This window comes from Sylvia atricapilla, chromosome 1 (assembly GCF_009819655.1).
Source record: "Sylvia atricapilla isolate bSylAtr1 chromosome 1, bSylAtr1.pri, whole genome shotgun sequence".
Taxonomy (NCBI): Eukaryota; Metazoa; Chordata; class Aves; order Passeriformes; family Sylviidae; genus Sylvia; species Sylvia atricapilla.
Window position 1 is genome coordinate 47,948,875 of NC_089140.1, and position 19,341 is coordinate 47,968,215.

General features: G+C 39.6%; 1 protein-coding gene across 1 annotated transcript in view; it reads left to right on the plus strand.

Annotated features, from left to right (window-relative positions):
• Positions 1-17,912, plus strand: part of EPDR1 (ependymin related 1) — a 29,130-nt gene extending 11,218 nt beyond the window's left edge. The window contains exons 2-3 of the mRNA XM_066322004.1: positions 14,929-15,137; positions 17,173-17,912. Coding sequence (XP_066178101.1) covers positions 14,929-15,137; positions 17,173-17,363 — 400 coding nt within the window. The 3' untranslated portion in view covers positions 17,364-17,912. The remainder of the gene's footprint in view (positions 1-14,928; positions 15,138-17,172) is intronic.
• Positions 17,913-19,341: the final 1,429 nt, after the last annotated feature.

Below are 19,341 nucleotides of genomic sequence, written 5' to 3' on the forward strand. Positions count from 1 at the left end.
AGATGTCCAGAGTTCCCAGCCATCAGTTGTGCTAGCAAAATCAAGCCAAGTCAAAGTGGTTTACAGCCAGATGACACTCGAGGCACTGCCTCAAAAGTATAGGTACCTCAACTACTTAGCTGGAGCCTGGTAGAGGGATCTATGGTGGGTGAAGTGGGACCTCCTGTCTTGTGTTTTGGAAGTTTAACATGTGTCTGAAACACAGTTTGGTTCTTTGGATTTCCTTCTTCTTGAAAGAATGGGAAAAATCAGGCTTACAACCCTAGTTCATGCCCCCAAATATGTGAATGCAGTTTCTGGCTGTAAAACTCCATAGATTGTTTTTGTAGATGATTGTTCTGTGTTTTTATTGTCCTTTAAAATATTAAAATATTAAAAATAAAAGAACATCTCACGATTACAATACTTGTATGATGTTTACCAGGATCTTAGTACAGTGTATGAACAAGCATCAAATGTAAGGATTACAGTAAGCTCAAATCATTAGCCTAAAATGTTTGGACTGAAGTAGCACGTGTAGAAATTAGGTTTTGTGAGACCTGGTCATAGCAGCCTCCAGGTACAATGCCCTTGAGATACATCTGCAGTGCAGATCACTAGGGCAGGCAGTAACAACGTGAGACTTGGTTGGTGAGGAAGGTTTTTTTCCATCCTCTCTACCCATGATTGCCTCAGTAGCACCTCCCTGCCTCAGAAACCACTTTCCTATTCCCTGGATGGGTTCAGCTGCATGGTTAATGCAATGCAGAGAATGTGGAGATCAAGTACCCCAAGCAATTCAGCAGACCAGAAAACAAATGGATAAATGAAAATGCTCCAAAGATTTCTCATAAGCACATTAATTTTTCTGAGTTTCCATACTCTCAGAGTTGTAGGATTTTTGTCCAGTTAGCTGTAGCAAGAGACTACATTAAAAAATCTTCCCAAAGGAGAGTTTTTATGACAAAAATATGTTTAGTATAATTAAGGTGTTTGCAGTTAAGTGTATAAAGATGTTAATTACTTTGCCTAAAAACAAGGCTCAGAACACTATAAAGGAGAAGAAAAAGAAATATCACAAAGCGTAGAATATGCAAAAGCTGGCTAAAATTTGTGGAAATAGTTGAGATTCCATAAAATGGAATGTTTGCCTTTCAGCAACTCCTTATGTTGCCCATTTGAGGTAGTTGATAGCAATGTTAGGCTTTAAACTTTTTTCAGCTTATTTTTTTTTCTGCTAAGTGGAACACCTGATGTGGCATGCATAAAAATCAGTGAAACTTTCTGGCTGATTTCACAAGTCTTTGGGTCAGGTTAATGTATAATTTTGGAAAAGGGGTTATAGAGCCATATTTTTCTCTAATTACATAGCTGGTGAAGGGAAATTATTAACAGCAGCAGTTGCATGAGGATCTGCTCTTGAGATGTGGAAACAGTTGTCTTTTCACAATTGCAAACCTGAGAGATGAGAGAGAAAATCTGATGGGCAGAGAGTGACTTCTGCTGATATACTTCTCTGGGGAGAGAATTTAGGAATTTCTTATGCAGTCTTTGAATGCAAAAACCAAAAGTTTCTGGTAAGATTGAGTACCTCAGTTTTGCAATGAATACTCTGGCACACTGAATTTTAGAAAATACTGAATGCTGTCCCTCTGAAATTTTGCCCTTCTTAAAGTACCTTCGTGTTGAACACCCAAAATAGGAAGCTGTTAAAAATCACTTGTTAGTTTTGAGACTTTTGCACATTAAATATATAAAATAAGGCAATTAGAACAGAAAAAAACCTGTAATACGCAAGTATGAGACTGTGTAATTTTGAAATAATTATATAGTCATTTTCTCTTTTTAAAATGAGTTACGTTCATTTTTGTTACAATTATAGAAACGGTGAAGGAAAACACTTTTGGCATGCACAAAAGTTGTAAATTCATATGATCAGGCAAAGCTCAAACAAAACTATGGCTCCCTGCGAGTGTATATAGGACACTGGGCTCCATGTCAGGAAGGCACCCAAAATTTAGGTAAGCATACCAGTTTGCTAAAGACTTTAGATTGTATTTGTGTCAGATGCTAAATGGTAAAGCTATTTTTGTCGTGTTCTAAGCAGCATGGGTAGTCTAAACATGTTCAATAGGTCTAGTGACCTTTTCCTGAGTAATGGAAAACCTTCAGCTGTGCCAATGTAGTATATTTATACCAATATTATTTACAGGTCTTGCCCTCTTTGCTACTGCTTCTTAGAATTGTCCTTGAATGAAAAATAAACGTGTCAAGGGTTTAATACAATTGAAATAGCTATAAACATTCTTAAAAATAGAAAAACATGCTTAACTGTGCTTCCTTTAGCTGATTGCAGTGTCTTCAGCAACTGTTGTTTCTGTGATGGACTAACAGATAACTGGAAAGAGTGAAAAAGTTCTGTATCAAACACACTGATGTGTGTCCAATAACTTGAAGACAAAGGTTTTGAAATGAATTTTCCTGTACTATTTATGTATTTTCAGCCCAGCTGATTTTTAAGGAGATGCCAGTTTCTTGTGCTGTGTCATGGTTATTGCTTACAGAGGATTCCTACAAGCAGTAGGCATGTGATGACTGCTGAAAGCCGTTCCCCACCCCCCGGAGGTGGAAAAGTTGTGGTTATAACAAAAAGCACAATAACTCAGTAGAGGACCAAAGAAAAACAGTTCTGTGAAGAGCAAGTTTAACAGATAGTTCAACCTTTTAATTATTCCCAGTGAATGCTGAACATGTTTCATTTGACTCCTATCTCACCAGTCCTGATTTTAGACAGTATTTTTCTTTAATTCATTTAGACACTGAAAACAGTGAGATGGTCATTAGAGTTAATTGTGCAGGTAAACAGAGCTGAAGGTCATCGGTGTGCAGGAGATAGCACCGTCTCTCAAATTCCCATGTGAAATAAGATGGAGCCCTCTACTGAGACTCCTCAGAGAGTGCCACTGTTGCATTTCGGAGATCTCAGGAAATCATCCCCAAAGGTTCAGTGTCTTTAGAAAGGTAGCAGTGTCAGGAATCCAGGTCTTATAGTATCAGGACTTATTGTTTGAGTTAGTCTGTTACAAAAAAAAAGACTAGCAGCCATCAGTATTCTCCAATCACTTACATGTAAGGCCAGGAAGGTCTCCAAGTTGCCCTATAACCTGTTCTTCCATCCTGGAGAAGAAAAGCTTTACGTGATTTGTCCCTGATTCCTGGTTTTCTTACCAGTTCTTGTAAAACCTGAACTGTAAGAAGATGCAGACATTTTCAGAGTATCTCCTATGTAAGACCTCCTTGCTTCAGTTAACATGGAGAAAAGTTGGTATTCATTTTTAGGTTTTGATGTACTAACCATCTTATCATCATACCTGTGTCTTGCTGTTGTAGACTAAACATGCTCCGTTTCTTTATAGATCCTGTTTCTTAAACATCCCACTGCTCTTGGTGTTCTCTGGACTGTATCCTATTTGTTTATCTGTTCCCTTAGGTGAAGCATCCAAAACCAGGAGCAACATCAGCATTCTGGTCTCATCAGGACTAAGCAGAGCAGAATAAATGACCTCCGTTATGGACCTAAAACTGTAAACTTCCTTTTCTAAATCATTGCTGTGCACTGCACTACTTCTCAGTGGATATGTGAACAAAATGCCATTTCCTTTACAACCATGTAGCAATTAACATCTTCCCTAATTACATGTTTTCATTCACACAGACATTCCCTTCTTTTCCATAATTCTTCTGTTTTGTATGCTTTCATTGAGTTCCACTGGAATTCTAACACACTGACACACTGTATTTGAATCCAGTCATTAATTTATGCACTCACCTAACAATATTACTTTTGATTGATAGCTGCTGAAGGAAGAAGAAAAAGACCTGCCCAAAGACTTCTGGTTGAAATGAAGTTATTTTTACATTGGAGGTGGGGAGGAAGGATGAAGTTCAGTGCCATGATTTCAGGTTGCATATATTTCTAGTGAAGTGAATCTCTGTCTTTCACAAAGTTTATTTAACAATAAGCTATACTCAAATCTTTGGATGGAGGTTGGAAAGTTGAAGAGTACTTAGCTTTCAAACTGTTGCATCTTATTATCTGGCCTGACTTCCAAACTCCCTTGAAAACAGACACAGTCTTTTTATTTTTTATATTGGATAGATATCAGAAAGACCTGAATCATCCCTCTTAAGCAAATCATTGAAGAGGGGAGGTGGAAAACATTACATCTTGGGACAGCAATCTGGTACAAGTGCATATCCTCACAAATTTTTCCAGAGAATATTCCATCATGGAAGAAAAGTTTGCTCTGTCGGAATAGGGACCCTCCTCCCCTTCTGTTCCAAAGGGCAATCTGTTCCTCAGACTGCTTCATGATTACTTTTTCTGCAAGAACGCATGCTGAAAGATGACTAAGTAGCCAAGTATATGCATGATGGGATTTACAGTCTTGATGAAGATCATTATGGGGCTCTTGAAATGCATATAATCGCTGTTCATGGTATATGAAAATCCCTCTCTGTTTAAAAGGAGAAGTTAAGGTGTGTAAGAAGCTGCAGTACTTAGTTCTAGTTGAAAAAAGTGGGGGTTTATATTTTATTATTGTTTTATTCTAAAATACATGTTTAGGGAGAGTATTTTAATTTAGTTATTTGTAATTAAGGAACCTCATTCTACTGTGCCCTTCTGATGTGTAAAATAATTACTTTCATAGAGAGCAGAGCTAACATCCAGTTTAGTAACCTGTCTCAGACCCTGGTTAAGAGGTGTAAAAAATCCACATAAATCTGACAGTTAGAATCTTTAAATTATTTATGTTGCAAATGATTTTTAGGATCACTGATTCCAAGTGTTAAATAAACAACAACAAAGGCCACCAGTAAACCATGTCCCTTAGCACCACATCTTCAGGTCTTTTAAATACCTCCTGGTATGACTCAGCCACCCTGCTGAGCCTGCTACAATGTTTGAAGAAATTTTTCCAGATATTTAAATCTAAACCTCCCCTGGCAAAACTCCCCTGGCAAAACTCCCCTGGCCATTTTCTTTTCTTATCATTTGTTCCGTGAGAGAAGAGACTGGCACCCACCTGGCTACAACCTCATTTCAGGAAGTTGTAGAGAGCAGTAAGGTCTCCCCTGAGCCTCCATTCCTCCAGGCTAAACACACCCAGCTCCCTCAGCCACCCCTCATCAGACTTGTCCTTCCGACCCTTCACTAGCTCCATTGTCCTTCTTTGAAAATGCTTCAGAACCTCAATGTCCTTCTTGTAATGAGGGACCCAGAACTAAACACTGTATTAAGTGCAGCCTCACCAGGGCTGGGTTCAAAGGGGGCAATCACTGCCCTGGTCACACTTGCTGATACAAGATAGAATGACATTGGCCTTGGACATTTGGGCACATTTCTGGCTCATGTTTAGCTGACCACCAGCAACCCCTGGTCCTTTTCCACTGGGCAGCTCTCCAGCCATTCTTCCCCCAGCCTGAAGTGCTCCCTATGGTTGTTGTGACCCAAGTTCAGGACCCAGCTCTTGCCTTTGTTGACTTCATATCATTAGCCTCAGCCTGTTGATTCAGCTTGTCAGATGCCTCTCTAGGGAGATTGTACCCTCCAGCAGAACAACAACACACCTGCCCATCTTGGTGTAATTACATTATTTATTGAGATTTATTGAGAATGCACTCAATCCCTTCATCCAGTTCATGGATAAAGATACTAAAGAGGACTAGCCCCAGTACTGAGCCTTTGGGAACACCACTCATGGCTGGCCACCAGCTGGATTTAACTGCATTCACCACCATTCTTTGGTCCCAACTTTTCAGACGGTGTTTAACCCAGTGAACAGTGCACCCATACAAACCATGGGCAGCAAGTTTCTTCAGGTTAATGCTGTGGATATAGTGTCAAAGACTTTACTAAAACCCAGGAATGCATCAACATCCTTTCCCTCGTCCACTAAGTGTGTCACCTCATCAGGTGAGGAGATTTGGTTGGCCAAGCAAGGTCTGCCTTTTGTAAACCCCTGTGGGCTGGGCCCAATTCTGCACATACTGCATAATGCCACTCAGGGTGATCTGCTCTGTGACCTTCCGCTTACTGACATCAGGCTGACAGGCCTGTAGTTCCCTGTATCCTCCTCCTTGCCCTTCTTGCAGATGAACACCATATTTGCTAACTTCCAGTCAGCTGTGACCTCCTGAGTGAGCCAGGATGCTGGGAAATGATGGAAAGTGTCTCAGTGAGCAGTTCTGTGCACTCTCTCAGTACTTTTGTGTGGATCCCATCCAGCCCCATGGAATTCTTTGTGTCACACAGAGAAATGACAAGTGGTGTAGCGAGTCACTAACAATTTCCCCTTGGATTATGGGGACTTCGTTCCACATCCTGTCTTTGTCTTCCAGCTCAAGGTGTTGGGTACCCAGAGAACAACTGGTCTTACCATTAAAGACTGAAGCAAAGAAGGCATTAAGTACTTTGGCATGTTCCTCATCCTGAATAGGCCAAAGTCTGCCCCCCAGAAGTCAAAGATGTTCTGCTGACGTCCCTCTGCTTACTTCTCTGGTAATTTAAAATTCTCATTTTGTAATCACTGTGCCTCCAACTATCACATCAAAAAAGAGCTTGTTACTGCTCAAGAATAACATGTCTGTCCAGAGGGATACCTTCTCTAGCTGGCTCCCTCCTCAGCTGTGCCAGGAAGTTACCTTCCACACACTCCAGTCACCTGCTAGATTGTTTCCTCTCTGCTGTGTTATATTTCCAGCAGACATCTGGTTAGTTGAAGTCCCCCGTGAGAACAAGAGCAAGTGATTGTGAGTCTTCTCACATCACTTGTAGAATATTTCGTCTGCTTCTTCATCCTGGTTGAGTGGTCTGTAACATGCCATTTGCCTTGCTGGTCTTCCCCCAGTTCTTACCCATGAACACTCAACCCTGTTGTTGCCATCACTACACTCCAGACAAATGAAACACTCCCTAAAACACAGGGCTACTCCACCACCTCTCCTCACTTTCCTATCTCTTCTGAGGCTTTTACAGCTATCCTTTACATCACTTCAGCTGTGCAAGTCATCCTGCCATCTTTCAAACTATATCCTGCTTTTCCTGCTGCAGAGTGGCTTCCAACTCCTCCTGTTCCAGCTGCCTCTGCTGGGTGCATCAGTGTAGATGCACTTCCTGCCACCCATTCTGTGAAGAGAGGAAGACTTGTGTGACTCTTCTCAAGCACTTCTTTGGTTTTTAATGCATCAGTAACCCTCATGTCTTTGCTTTTGTGTAGATCTCCGTACCCTTCCTCCACTGAGAGGGCAGACCGGAGGACCTTGATAGCACACCATCCCTCAAACATTGGTGTGCAACCCCCAAGCTTATCTCTATCTCTGGTTTTATCTCTTTCCCAGTTAAAATCTAGTTTAAAGGTCTTTGCAGTCCCTGATCCTCCTCAGCCTAGTTGCCTGCTCCTGCAGCTCTGTCACTAAGCAGAGGTGTTGCTGTACCTGGCCTCAGCTCGCACAGGGATGCTCACTGCCACCATCCAAGCAGGGCACACCCTGCAGGTGATACCCGGGTCCACTAGAGCTCTGCCTGGGCAGTTGCATCAGTTGCAGCAGCTGCAGAGCTTAGGGAACCCGTGCCTTTCTGCTGGGTGGGTCCTGTTGCCCCCTGGTCAAGCTGGCAGAGGTTCAGCACCATTGCTGAACACTCTTGCAGGGCAAGTGCTGCCCCACACGCTGCTGGCCTGCCCTGGCCTCTACTGCTCCCTGTGGGCTCCATTTATACGTGCAAGGGGAGCTTGAGCACCACTGCTCCTGGCCCTACCCAGGTCCTGCCAGCCTTTGTGGCATGAGCTCCATGCTCCTGGCTGTTCTCTAGAGGTAAAATTAAAAACAGGAAGGCAGGTATATCTTCTGTGTTTGGGTATGGATTTTTTTTTCCCTTTTTGATATGCTCTCAGTCATCAGTCATTGTAATCATATTTTTTCTGGCTCCCTCTACATGTTAAATTTCTGTTTCCTATTTCTTACGTCTTTGCAATCTCACAGAGTGCCTTAAAAGAATTGCATTCTCAAAAGAGCATTTCCATGTCTCAGTTTTGAGCATTGCCTCTTCCAACTGAGTTGTTAACTGCCCTTTTGCATAAAGAACAAAGAGGGTGAGAAATATAATAAATAAATTATAATGCACCTCTCTCATTTCCCTCTATTATTTCATCTTTCCTAAGGTCTTTTGTATATACTGAGAGGTGAGTCCTGGCCTTTCTCACTCTTTTTGGTCTCTTCAAAGCCCTGCTGTGATTTTCCAGTAACCTTTGTTATTACTTACTCATGGAAACATCATTGTACTAGACTTTTCTACAAACCCATAACAGGAAAATAATCTCTGACCTCAAGTATATTTTGATATCATGTGGTTCTGCTAGTATATACCATATTCCCTAGGAGGTGATTCCATTGATTCATTGGAAAGCATTATGGTATGCTGGCCACATCATCCATTCCTTTCCTTTTGAGCTGCGTTGTTGTCTACTGAGGGCTCCAGTTACGAATATACTGTTACTTACGGAAACACACAGATGCTCTCTATTAAGGGCAGTGCATCTTTTCGCTTCTTGCAAAACTCCCTTAAACAAAATGCTTTATTGTTTTTTGAATTTCAACTTCAGTTGCATTGTTCTCAGGAGTGTGACTTGGTGGATTATTAAGAAGTGTCAAATAGCCAGAAAGGGACAGCAAGGGAAACAGGCTGCTTGCTGAAGAGCTGATTTTCCCTGAGTGTTTACCAAAATAACTAATCTGATTTACAGTAAAACAATTAAAATAATAAGAAATTGCATCGTTTTTATTGAGTTGCATAATTAAAGTCACCAAAGTATGTCATCCTTTAGCTGGTGTAGCTTTTACTTTCCACCTTTTGATTCCTGTATTTAAGGTTTTCTTTCTACACAATCTACATAATTAACAGGACTTAAATTAGCTAATTATCTCTGCTTCAGAAACTGGTAGTGTGGTCAAAGTTCCTCATATACCTTGTTAATTAGATACCTGATACAGGAGGCCTGATCTCCTTGAAAATTAAAAAAAAAGAAAGCCTTTACAATCTGTGAGTGATTTAAGTCAGAGTAAAAAATATTGCTTTTACACAATATCACATTACATTTACTGTCACATGTATTTGAACAGTCCTGTATTTGTACAATATACCATAGTTCTGCACCGCTGCCAAACATGTGAGATCAAATATGGTAAATTACTGTTGTTGTTGAGGTCTGATATACCAGAAGAAAAACACAAGTCTGAAATTACCGAAAACTTCAGGGAAAGAGGAAAGGAGTTCCCAGAAATGCACTAAAAACCGAATGCTTCTCCCTTTTGAAATGAGCTTGCCAGATCCTTCCAAAAGCAGATGAATGTTCTTGACCTGATGAGTGTTTATCAACTGTCTGCATGTCTGCTTGGCAGCTTTGCTCCCTTGAACTATTCTTGATCTGAGGACCTGAGAAGATGGGGTTATGTAGTCACACTTCTAATAAAGGTTCCCATTCTCCCAGTCCATCTTCAGTAAAAGATGTGTAAAAAAGAGTGGTATCATTGTGGGGTGTTTTATCAGGGGGATACAAGATACCTCAAGAATTAAATATATGGACATACCTATCCATGCAAACTAGAACAGAGAATTTGTTTGGGATGTTTGTAGTGAAATTTCCTCTGGTTGATGTGGGGTTAGCTTCTTCCAAAACGTTTAAAAATATCTTTTTACAGGGAGAACTGGCGAAGAGTTAAGTAGTACCACCGAGGCAGACAGATGCTTCAAGCGTTCATTTAATCACAAAAGAGAGAGTAAAGTTAGCTTGGAAGTAATTGCAGTGACCTGAGCTTGAGATATTAAATAGAAAATACTGTTTCCTGCTGAGTAATACAGTATGTCAGATACAAATAATACATATAATTTTGCTTCCTTTTTTCACTAGCTTTATACTACTAGTTAATATAAGTCCTGGCTAACATGAGTGAGAGTTTTAATGTTAAATAGCTACAGCTGGGAAATCTGAATCAACAGGTTAAACCCTAGGTTCATGAAACCTCAGTACACCTTTGCAGTAAAGGAAAGTCTGTTTTACCATTGTTTCAGTGGTTTTTTGGGGCAGGATTTGTGGTTTTGTTCTTCGTTAATACAATACCTCGCTCAACTGGTTTATGATCACAAATTTGTGTCTCTCCAGTGCTACAGCAATCAAAGGAAAATAATAAACAGCATTTTAAGTCGATTGTGCAAAGCCACAGAGCAAAATGCAGCAGAGCCAGATTTAGCACAGAAAGTTGCTATTACCCAGTCTCAATCTCAAACTATTATTTTGCTTCTCTCTAGCAAATGACTATGTCTGATATTATTAAACACATCACGTGGATCTTGCCAGGCCACTAACAGCACCTCTGCTCCTTTGAGTCACTACAAAGACAGTTGGACAGCAAGCAGCTCCTTTGTTCTCAGTTTGGCTCTCCTAAGGAAGCCCTTGGAAGTGCAGAAGCAAATCCTGGGATTCAGGCAGATGTGCTGGGTGATGGGTGATGGGCAGGCTAGTCCAAGTCCTTCAGGACTTGGAAGGACCTAGCATAGGATGCAGATTGAGTACCTGAAAAGGAGCTGGTAGCATGATCTTAACATTAATGGGTTTTTTTCCTGACAAATGTTGAAAAATAATTCACTGTTACGAGTTGCGTTATTAACATGCAAAAAAATCACCCATTCAGAAGACAAATTTATTAATTAGTTCAGGCCTTTGTGAGGGTCGAGGAGTGTGTCTTTATGTTATCTGGGCTATGTCCTGAGAGGGTCCTCTAGCTATCTCCCCAGATTTCATGAGGAATTTCAGAGGTAGGACAGTATTTGGATGCACACCCACCCCTTGCAGTATGTCCATAACATAAGTGCTTCACATTGTGATTGTGTGCTCATGGTGTTCTGGCTTTGTATTTAACTCTCTTGTCTCTTATTCAGAAAAATACTTTCCTGAGCTTGGGAGAAGAAAGTACTGAACCCAGCCTGTATCCCACCTATCTGACTATGATTGCTTCCAGCAAAATCAGTGGAATTATTTGTGCAGGATATGGTCCAGAGTTAAGAAATTTTTTAAAGCATGGGAGCAAAAACATGTGTCTTTATATGCTGGAATTGATCCATTTTCAGTCACAGACAAAGGGAATATTAAGGATCATGAGAGAGTCCCATACTGTCCAAGGGGGTGAGGAGTAGGACAGGGTAGGATGGAATAGGATAGGAAAGGAAATAATCTCAGTCAGGCAAATAGGATAGTTGTCCAGGTAACTTCTTCAAATCTCTTTCAAGGTGCCTAATTGACACCTCGTTGGGGCACTTGGTTTTAGGTTGGGGCTCTCTAGAAGTTACAGCTAAATAATCAAATTATTGTAAAAATAATATTAGAGGTAGGTGCAGGCTGTAAATATGTTACATTTTTCTGAAAAAAACCCCAAACTAATTAAAAATAATTCCCTCTCTTGTTTCTTTGCCAAGACCTGTTTTCAGGACTCTGTCCTTCCCCTCAAGAAGCCACTGAAATCTCAGGCACCTAAAACAGAGATAGTATACTCAGGACGTGGCTGGTTAAAAACAAAAAGAGGAAAATATTTCTTATTTTAAAATAGTTTTTTTAAATTATCAATTTTATATTCATGCACATTTTGCTATTTTGGTTGGTAAATACTTCTCTTTGTAAAACAACTTAACCAATCACCTTTCATATGCTGGTAAACTCAGATCCTGTGTAATCTTAGGCTTCTGTGCTGGCTATTTGCAGGACACAGAGCAATTCTCTATAAAACTTGGATGTGAGGCACATCTGGGTTGAAGCAGGACAGTATAAATCTTGCTTATGCTTACCCAGGGCTGTCATGCACTGTGAGCAGAACAACATTTTCTGAAGATCGCCTCTCATGTGCCTGCCACCACAGGGGCAGAGTTCATCCCAGCAGCACATCAAGGTGTAGGACTGGTGTCTCTTACACATATGTTCAGTCCTCCTCTCCCAGAACCAAAAATGTCTGTGGTGGAGCCTCTTACTCTGCAGAATGGCTGCCAGAGAGATGATTGTTGCTGAGATTTGATTTGTATGGATTTTCCTCATTTTTATTTACTTTGATGTTTCATAGTACCCATTGTGCTGTTGGCAGGATTGTTAAAAATGCAAGTAAAATTTCTGTGTGAACTAAGTTTTAGTGAAGATTTAAAATAAAAAAGAAGTGTGACAGTTTAATTTTTATTCCTAGTAGTTTGTAATGCTTTTCTAATACATTGTGGGTTTGTGTTCTTTCACAAAAGCACTGTATTATCAGTCAGGTGTCTCAAGCATGGTGATAGATTCTCTCTGTAAGGCATTTCCCATCTCCCATTTATGGGAGCTGCTGAGCAGCCAGCTGAAGAGTAGTTGGGTCATTAGACTCTCATTGAAAATATATAAATAAGTGTATTTTAGTGTTCTTGTATGTTCTCTGGACTGAATGTGATATAAAAGTTATGCATGTCCATATGTGTTCTCAGGTGGGCTTTATGTAAGAAAAGAGTTAAAAAAGATACTAAATTCTTCAGTAGCACATCATGACTGTGGAAACCTTGCCTTTGACTAAGAAAACAGCAGGCAAGTTTAGTTTGGTGAAAATCATGGCAGAAGCAGGAATATTTTAAGATAGGGGCAGGAGAATGTTTTACCATGGGGAAGGTTGTAGGTAGCCTTGCAGTTTGTCAGCCTCTTTGTATTAATCTTGTCAGTGTGGGGGAAATTCCCAGTTTCAAGTTTCCCCCATCTTGAAAAGCAGGACAAGCTACCTCCTGTGTTTTGCAAGATTGTGAGTGAAAGATGGGCCCCAGTTTACATCATGTCACCTTAGTTTTCCCATTTTATATTCTCCATCGCTGTTCAGTTTGGCTAAGGGCATTTAACCTGACCATACTTGAATGCAGGATAAAGTATGCTCTCAAGAAGTGATGGGAATGTTGCTCAGATGCTTTTAACCATGCTGAGATACTTTTTATTATGCAATCTTTAAATGCCACAGTGTCAGTGGTGGGTGAAGTTATTGCTGTCTGGTGCAGTTGTGTTGTGCAAAAATTAAAGCTGTAAATTGTTTTGGTTTCAACTCTTTATTTTATGTAAACTTTGCATCCTCCCCAAAAGACTGTGAAGACTTCAAAGAGAAACGTGCAGGAGTTGGAAAATAGAGAAGGGTCTGCTCTTGCTTTTGTGCATCATCTCTTCAATTACATGAATTATGCAGTGTTTTCTACTAGCTTCCCATCTTTCTGATAGCACAGGATGAATAATGTTAGCATCAGGTTTGTGAAGTAGAACCTGTCTGTGTCCTAAGACACCCAAGCCTTTTTTCTTTGCAGGAAATGGAAGCAGCATTATGAATGAAGTAAGAATTATAGATGGAAAAATGAAGCTGTTCCCTTCCTTTTCCCTAGAGTCACTGCATACAGTAGCCTGTAGCCAAGTATTTGAGCTGAGATATTTAAAGGAAGCTTCTAATAAAGAATGCAGAATTTTGGAGGGTTTAGAAAGTGACCCCTGTAAGTCCTTTGCAAAAGATGCAGAGCACTCATGACGATGATTTGAGATGTGCTTTGAACAACTTCTTGTGGCGGTGCCTATATTGCTGAGTCTGGTCAGCTCTGACACCACACAGGACAGGGGCTTATATAACAAATGACTCACAGATAGCTGTAACTGGAGGGAAACCATAAGGGGAAGAACATGGTGGGGAGTACATAGAACAAAGCATTGCATATAGCTTTACAAAATGAATATTAAGGTGAACCTAAACAAAATGCACCACCACAACTTCTCATCGGATTGGTAATGCAAAGTACCCTGGAGAAGTTAAGCTTCTTCTATTTGCAACTGAGTATTCAAGATCAGCTGATAGTTCTGATAATTTTGATTTTCTGTTTCTGTCTGTATTTATGCCCAGTTAAAAGGTAGGGACCATACCACATCCTTTTTGAAGGTATGGAAGCAATGTCACAGTCCTGGTGGTGGAGCAGACCACTGTAAAAAGAAACCAGATGAAAGTTTCCATATAAATGTTTATCCTTTCTCCTCAGAGAGATGATCACTTCATACGCATTAGAAGATTGGTTGTAAATATTTATTAACTGTCCATGCTGGTGACTTCATCTTCTAGCCTCTCAAGCTCATTGAGCTCCACACCTCTCCTTATCTCTGCCTTACTGTTTTGCTCCTCTGCTTTGTCTTTTCACTGCTTCTTGGGTCAGGTGGCTTCTAGAGGGAAACTGTGCCTTATGGAGAGTGGCCCTCACAGTTCTGCACTGGGGCCATGTACTTCCCCCTTTAACCACTACATCCCGCTTCAGCTGTGTGTGTTGCCATGGAGAAACATTGGTGAGGATGGCAGATACCATATCTAGCCAGTACAGAGGAAGGCTCTACCACATTCATGGAGAAGTGAATCTGTCCAGCCTATGCAAGCAGATTATTTTCAAAGGCTTACAACTTAGCCAAATCTGGGCAACTTTTAATAAAAACTTCTCCACTGCCAGAATTTTAAGTCCTTTCTCCAAAATGTGGAGGCAGTGGAGCTTTTTAATGAAGTAGTTATTAAAACAAAACAAAACAAAACTAGGAATAATAACATGTTTTTCTCTCAGTTGTTCTCAGAAAAGTTGTTCTGTTGTTCTCAGAAATGGCTGAACCAGTTCAGCCTGATTTATTTATTTTGGAAAGAATCAGCTGAGAGAAGCTTTCAGCATGGGAAATTTCAGCCCAAATGGTTAGCGTTTCTCAAAGTTTGGCAGTTTAGTGCAAGTGGAAATGTTCTTACACTGAGAAGTCAAAGGCAAGCTTACATATCAGCAATGTTCCTTGTTTAGGATAGCAAAAGACTATATATATTAATTGCTTTTTCTTAATGTTTCAGGTTCTTTGAGTATATATTGCTCTACAAAGATGCGGTGATGTTTCAGATTGAACAAGTTACAAAGCTTTGCTCAAAGATTGCTCTGACAGAGCCATGGGATCCATATGATATTCCTGCCAATTCAACTTACGAAGATCAGTACTACATTGGGGGACCTGGAGATGAAGTTATGGTACAGGAATGGTCTGACAGAAAACCAGCCAGGAAATGTATGTGCATACTTTTGTTGTATTTTAATAATAATCAATATGTCGGCCATGCAGGGAAAAAAAAAATTATTCATGTTTTACTCCAGCTTTCCATATTTCTATAAAGTTCTCTGGATGAAGTAATGAAAATGCCCTGTGCACAGAATATAATTTTAATAACAATGCATTTTTTTAGGAAAATCTCATACCTGAGCAGGATTAAATATGTTCAGGGGACTTGATTGTGTTGTATTTGATATCATACAGAGTTTGGCATGGAACAGCATCATTTCACGTCTGAATCTGGCTGCCTGTTTCCAAAATCTATCTAGAGAAGAATTGGTACTATAATTAGGGGCACACTCAAACTAGTGTCTGTGTAACAGAAACAAAGCAGCTTGTCAGTGTTCGTCTACACATGGTTCTGCAGCCACTGAAGTCCTTAATATGTGCCTAAATTTTGTTGTCCTCTCTACTGGTAAAAAAAACGCTCTCAAGGTTTAGTTCTGCATTTGGCAGCTGAACACTTGTATCATAAAAGAAAGGAGGCTGAATTTTCCAATGTATAGTATTTTAGATTTTGAATGCACAGAAATTTATTAGAATTTTGGCTTCAGTTTCATCTATGGTTTATTGATGACCCAGACAACTATAAAAATAATTTTAAAACCCTCATGAAATTTATGGGACTATTCAGCTAATGCAATACTTATGGTTATGGACATCTAATATATAGGCTGGTTACGAACTCGAGCATTTAGCCAGAGGAAAATATTTCTTTCTTGAAAAAAGTAGAACAAATGAAGTAGAGAATGAAGGATAAGATCATTAGACCTCTGTAACTTTGAGGTTGGTATATCCTCTAGTATTCTGCAAAAGGCAAATTATCAATCACTCCAGTAAGTTGTTTTTTTTTCAGATCTGATATTTCTGGAATTTTTGTGGAACTTTATATCCAGATACATTCAATTAATGATGTGTGATTTTAATCCTGCATTATTTTGTATCTCCAGTGTTTTTCTGTATGATCATTCTTAAACGTCTGAAAGTTACCTATCTACCTATACACCTTCCATCCAGTACTGGTTTGGATTTTAAAAACTATATTTCTTTTACAATTATAAAGGTTTTAGAGGAGATACAGGCTACTTTGGTAGCATCATATTTAAGCATAATTTTTTATTCTAAATTCTGAGAGAAGACTTGTTCAGTAAAAGGTTTCCTCCATTTCTGTGTACTCAAAACCATATTAATTGAGGTCAGAATATTTTTGGTATTTTAGCATGCACAAAAGAGGTATATTTAAATATTGCTTAGCTTGCCACCCTTTCTTTGGATACAGTATATGTGTGTTTTATGTCACCATTTATTTATTTCTGGTAATGTGGTTGTGGTACAGCCTATGGCACAAAACAGAAAGTACTGAAAATAGGTGTGTGTGATTGCTGCTGGGTGGGAGAAAATAAGTGTCCTTGGGACTAGAAAAACTTGTTACAGGCATTTCTCAGAGGAATTGAATTATGATCACAGTAGGTAATTTTAACATCATGAATTTCTGCTATCAAGAGATCTGAAATGCATAGAACAACAGGATGGAGTATGATTGAAGGGACAAAGAATGATCACAGAAGGTGTCTGTGAGATTAATAAAAGAGAGCTGAAAGCAAAGGGTATTCAAAGGAAACCACTTCAATGGTACTGCTACTACTGCCTAAATAGCATAGTGGGGAAGGTAGAGGTGGTGACAGAGAACTAGCGGGAAAGTGAGTGAGGGGCCACCTCTGAGGTTAGCACACTGTGGAATTAAACTGAAGCTAAAAAAGAGACAGACTCGCTACATCACATACCTGGAGGAGATCAGCTTTGAGTGTAGTCTTGCGATAATGAGCCATTAGAAGTGTTTGAAAATAATAGGAATTTAAAAAAAGAGTAAAATTATAATGAGAATCTAATAAGCAGTGTTGAACAGAGGCAATGAGTTAAAAGAGACTGACTTCACCATGACCCATTATCTTGTCTTTATCACCTAAGTAGTCACATTTCTGGTTGGTTGCAGTGGAATCCTGGGTCGGCGTTTACACCGTCAAAGACTGTTACCCAGTGCAGGAAACCTACACCAAGAACTACAGTGTGACAACCTCCACTCGCTTCTTTGACATCCAGCCAGGCATCACAGACCCCTCCGTGTTCACCCCTCCCAGCACCTGCCAGACAGCCCAGCTGATGAGGATGAAAGATGAATGCTGATTATGGACACTGGCTGCCCTGGGCAAACACGTATTAGCCAAGAGGATGGTTATTGCTACTCAAGAGGATGGTTATTACTAGTCAGGTGTTGACATCTAAGCTGATTTTTCAAGCTAAATGTTGCTCTTTTTGGAATTTGTAAGTTTTCACTTGAGAGAGAACATAAGCATATAACTAAGTAAAATACATAAAACAAAAGGTATCTTTCAATTACATTAATCTGCTCAGTGATGCACTTGCAGTATTATATGGTTACCATTAAGACAGTATTTCTAGATAGTATTTATTTAAGATTGATTTTCTTTTTGCAAAGATTTCACTATTTATTTTTTCAAGAAGACAAAGCATAAGCAGACAGCAGCAATGGTACTGCATAAAAGAAAAAGCTAAATTTTGTTGTCATTGTTGTTACTTCTGGAGACTTGAAGGGAAAAATGACCTGCATAAAATCTCATCCCTAAGTGAAAAATGTAAATTTAAATTATATGCGTCAAAATTGTGTAAATTTGATATTTGGTTTCATTTTGCTTTGTGTTCTGTTTATGTTGTGGGTTTGTTGGGGTTTTTTTTGTTTTTTTTTTTTTTTTTCTTTCTGCTTCACAGGAAGCTAGTAGTCAATTTTCGAGCTAAGTTTTGTTCTATTTGAAAAGAAACTGGTGTTGTTTTATTCATGTAATCCTTGCTGACATGCAGAAAATACTTCTCTGTTTGTTGGGAGAAAGGTGTGAAAAGAAGGGAAAGAGGGAGAGGTACACCTTCAAAAATAAGTAAGCTGAAGTTTTTATGCATCGTCCTTTTGGAGAGGGCTTGCTGTGAGGTGTGATGAGACAATTTTCAGTCACATTTTAATTCAGCACTCACTTTTCAAGGCAATACTAGTTTTAACCTATGTGAAGGGATTAAATGGTACGGCACTCTAAATGGCTTTAATGTTTTGTATTTACTTTCAGCAGTCTTTGCTCAGGGTGTGAAAACACCTTTATAATTCCAGGGAGGTTTGAAAAAAGAAAAGCTGTTCTTCTTGCATAGTTAGTAAAGGCTGAATCAGCATTCACAGAGTGCCTGGTGGTTGGGATGGAGAGAAAGACAGTCTGTTACCTGTGAGGAGAGGTGGGAGGGAGGAATGGGATACACAGGTTTTAGATGTCCTCTGTGTAGTGTGGCAGAGAGGCACTCAACCTAAGCAAATATGACAATCTTGCCTTCTTTTGCACCTGCTCTGCTGATGCCTGTTTTATTTGCTGTTTCATCAGCACCCCAAATCTTATCTCCACATAACCAAAAACGCACAGGGAATACACATACTTTGGATTAGAAAATTCAAACCAAACATTCATGCACCTTTGAGGCTCTCAGAAGTGTGATGGGTTTTGCACTTTTATCAAATTAGATTAACTGATTAGATTATTCTGTAAGTTATGCATTTTATTTAGTACTTGCAAATGAATTTAAAGGCAGATTCTTGTCCTTTTACACATGTTGGGTAGTTGCTTGCTCCAGAAGTCATCTGGCTGGAAACGGATGTAAACACTGGGAAGTTTGGTGTCTCCAGAGGAGAGATGCTGGGCAGGCTGTTAGTGCTTTATATACTCATCGCTTTTTGTACGTAAGCGAGTGGGGCAGTGGTTGTTTTTCTTTCACAGTTGTGGTCAGAATGGCATTTTATTTTGCCCCATGTCTAATGAAAGCACATGTACATACCAGTTAAAATTTAGCTAGTTCATTAAAAATTTCTCTTGCAGAGGGACATTTCACTGAAACATGCTAGTAGAAAGAAGGATTGGGTTTCCTTGAATTTAGAGTGCATTTATTCTGTACTCGCCTTCTATATTTTTTGTGTGACACTCTAAATGCTAACTGCATATTGTTCTCATTAGGACGATGATTAACATGCATTTCTTAATATGTGTCTTGTTAGAATCTGGAAAATATAATAAATTTGGGTAGCAAGCATGAAGCTGTGGTACTGAATCGTTTG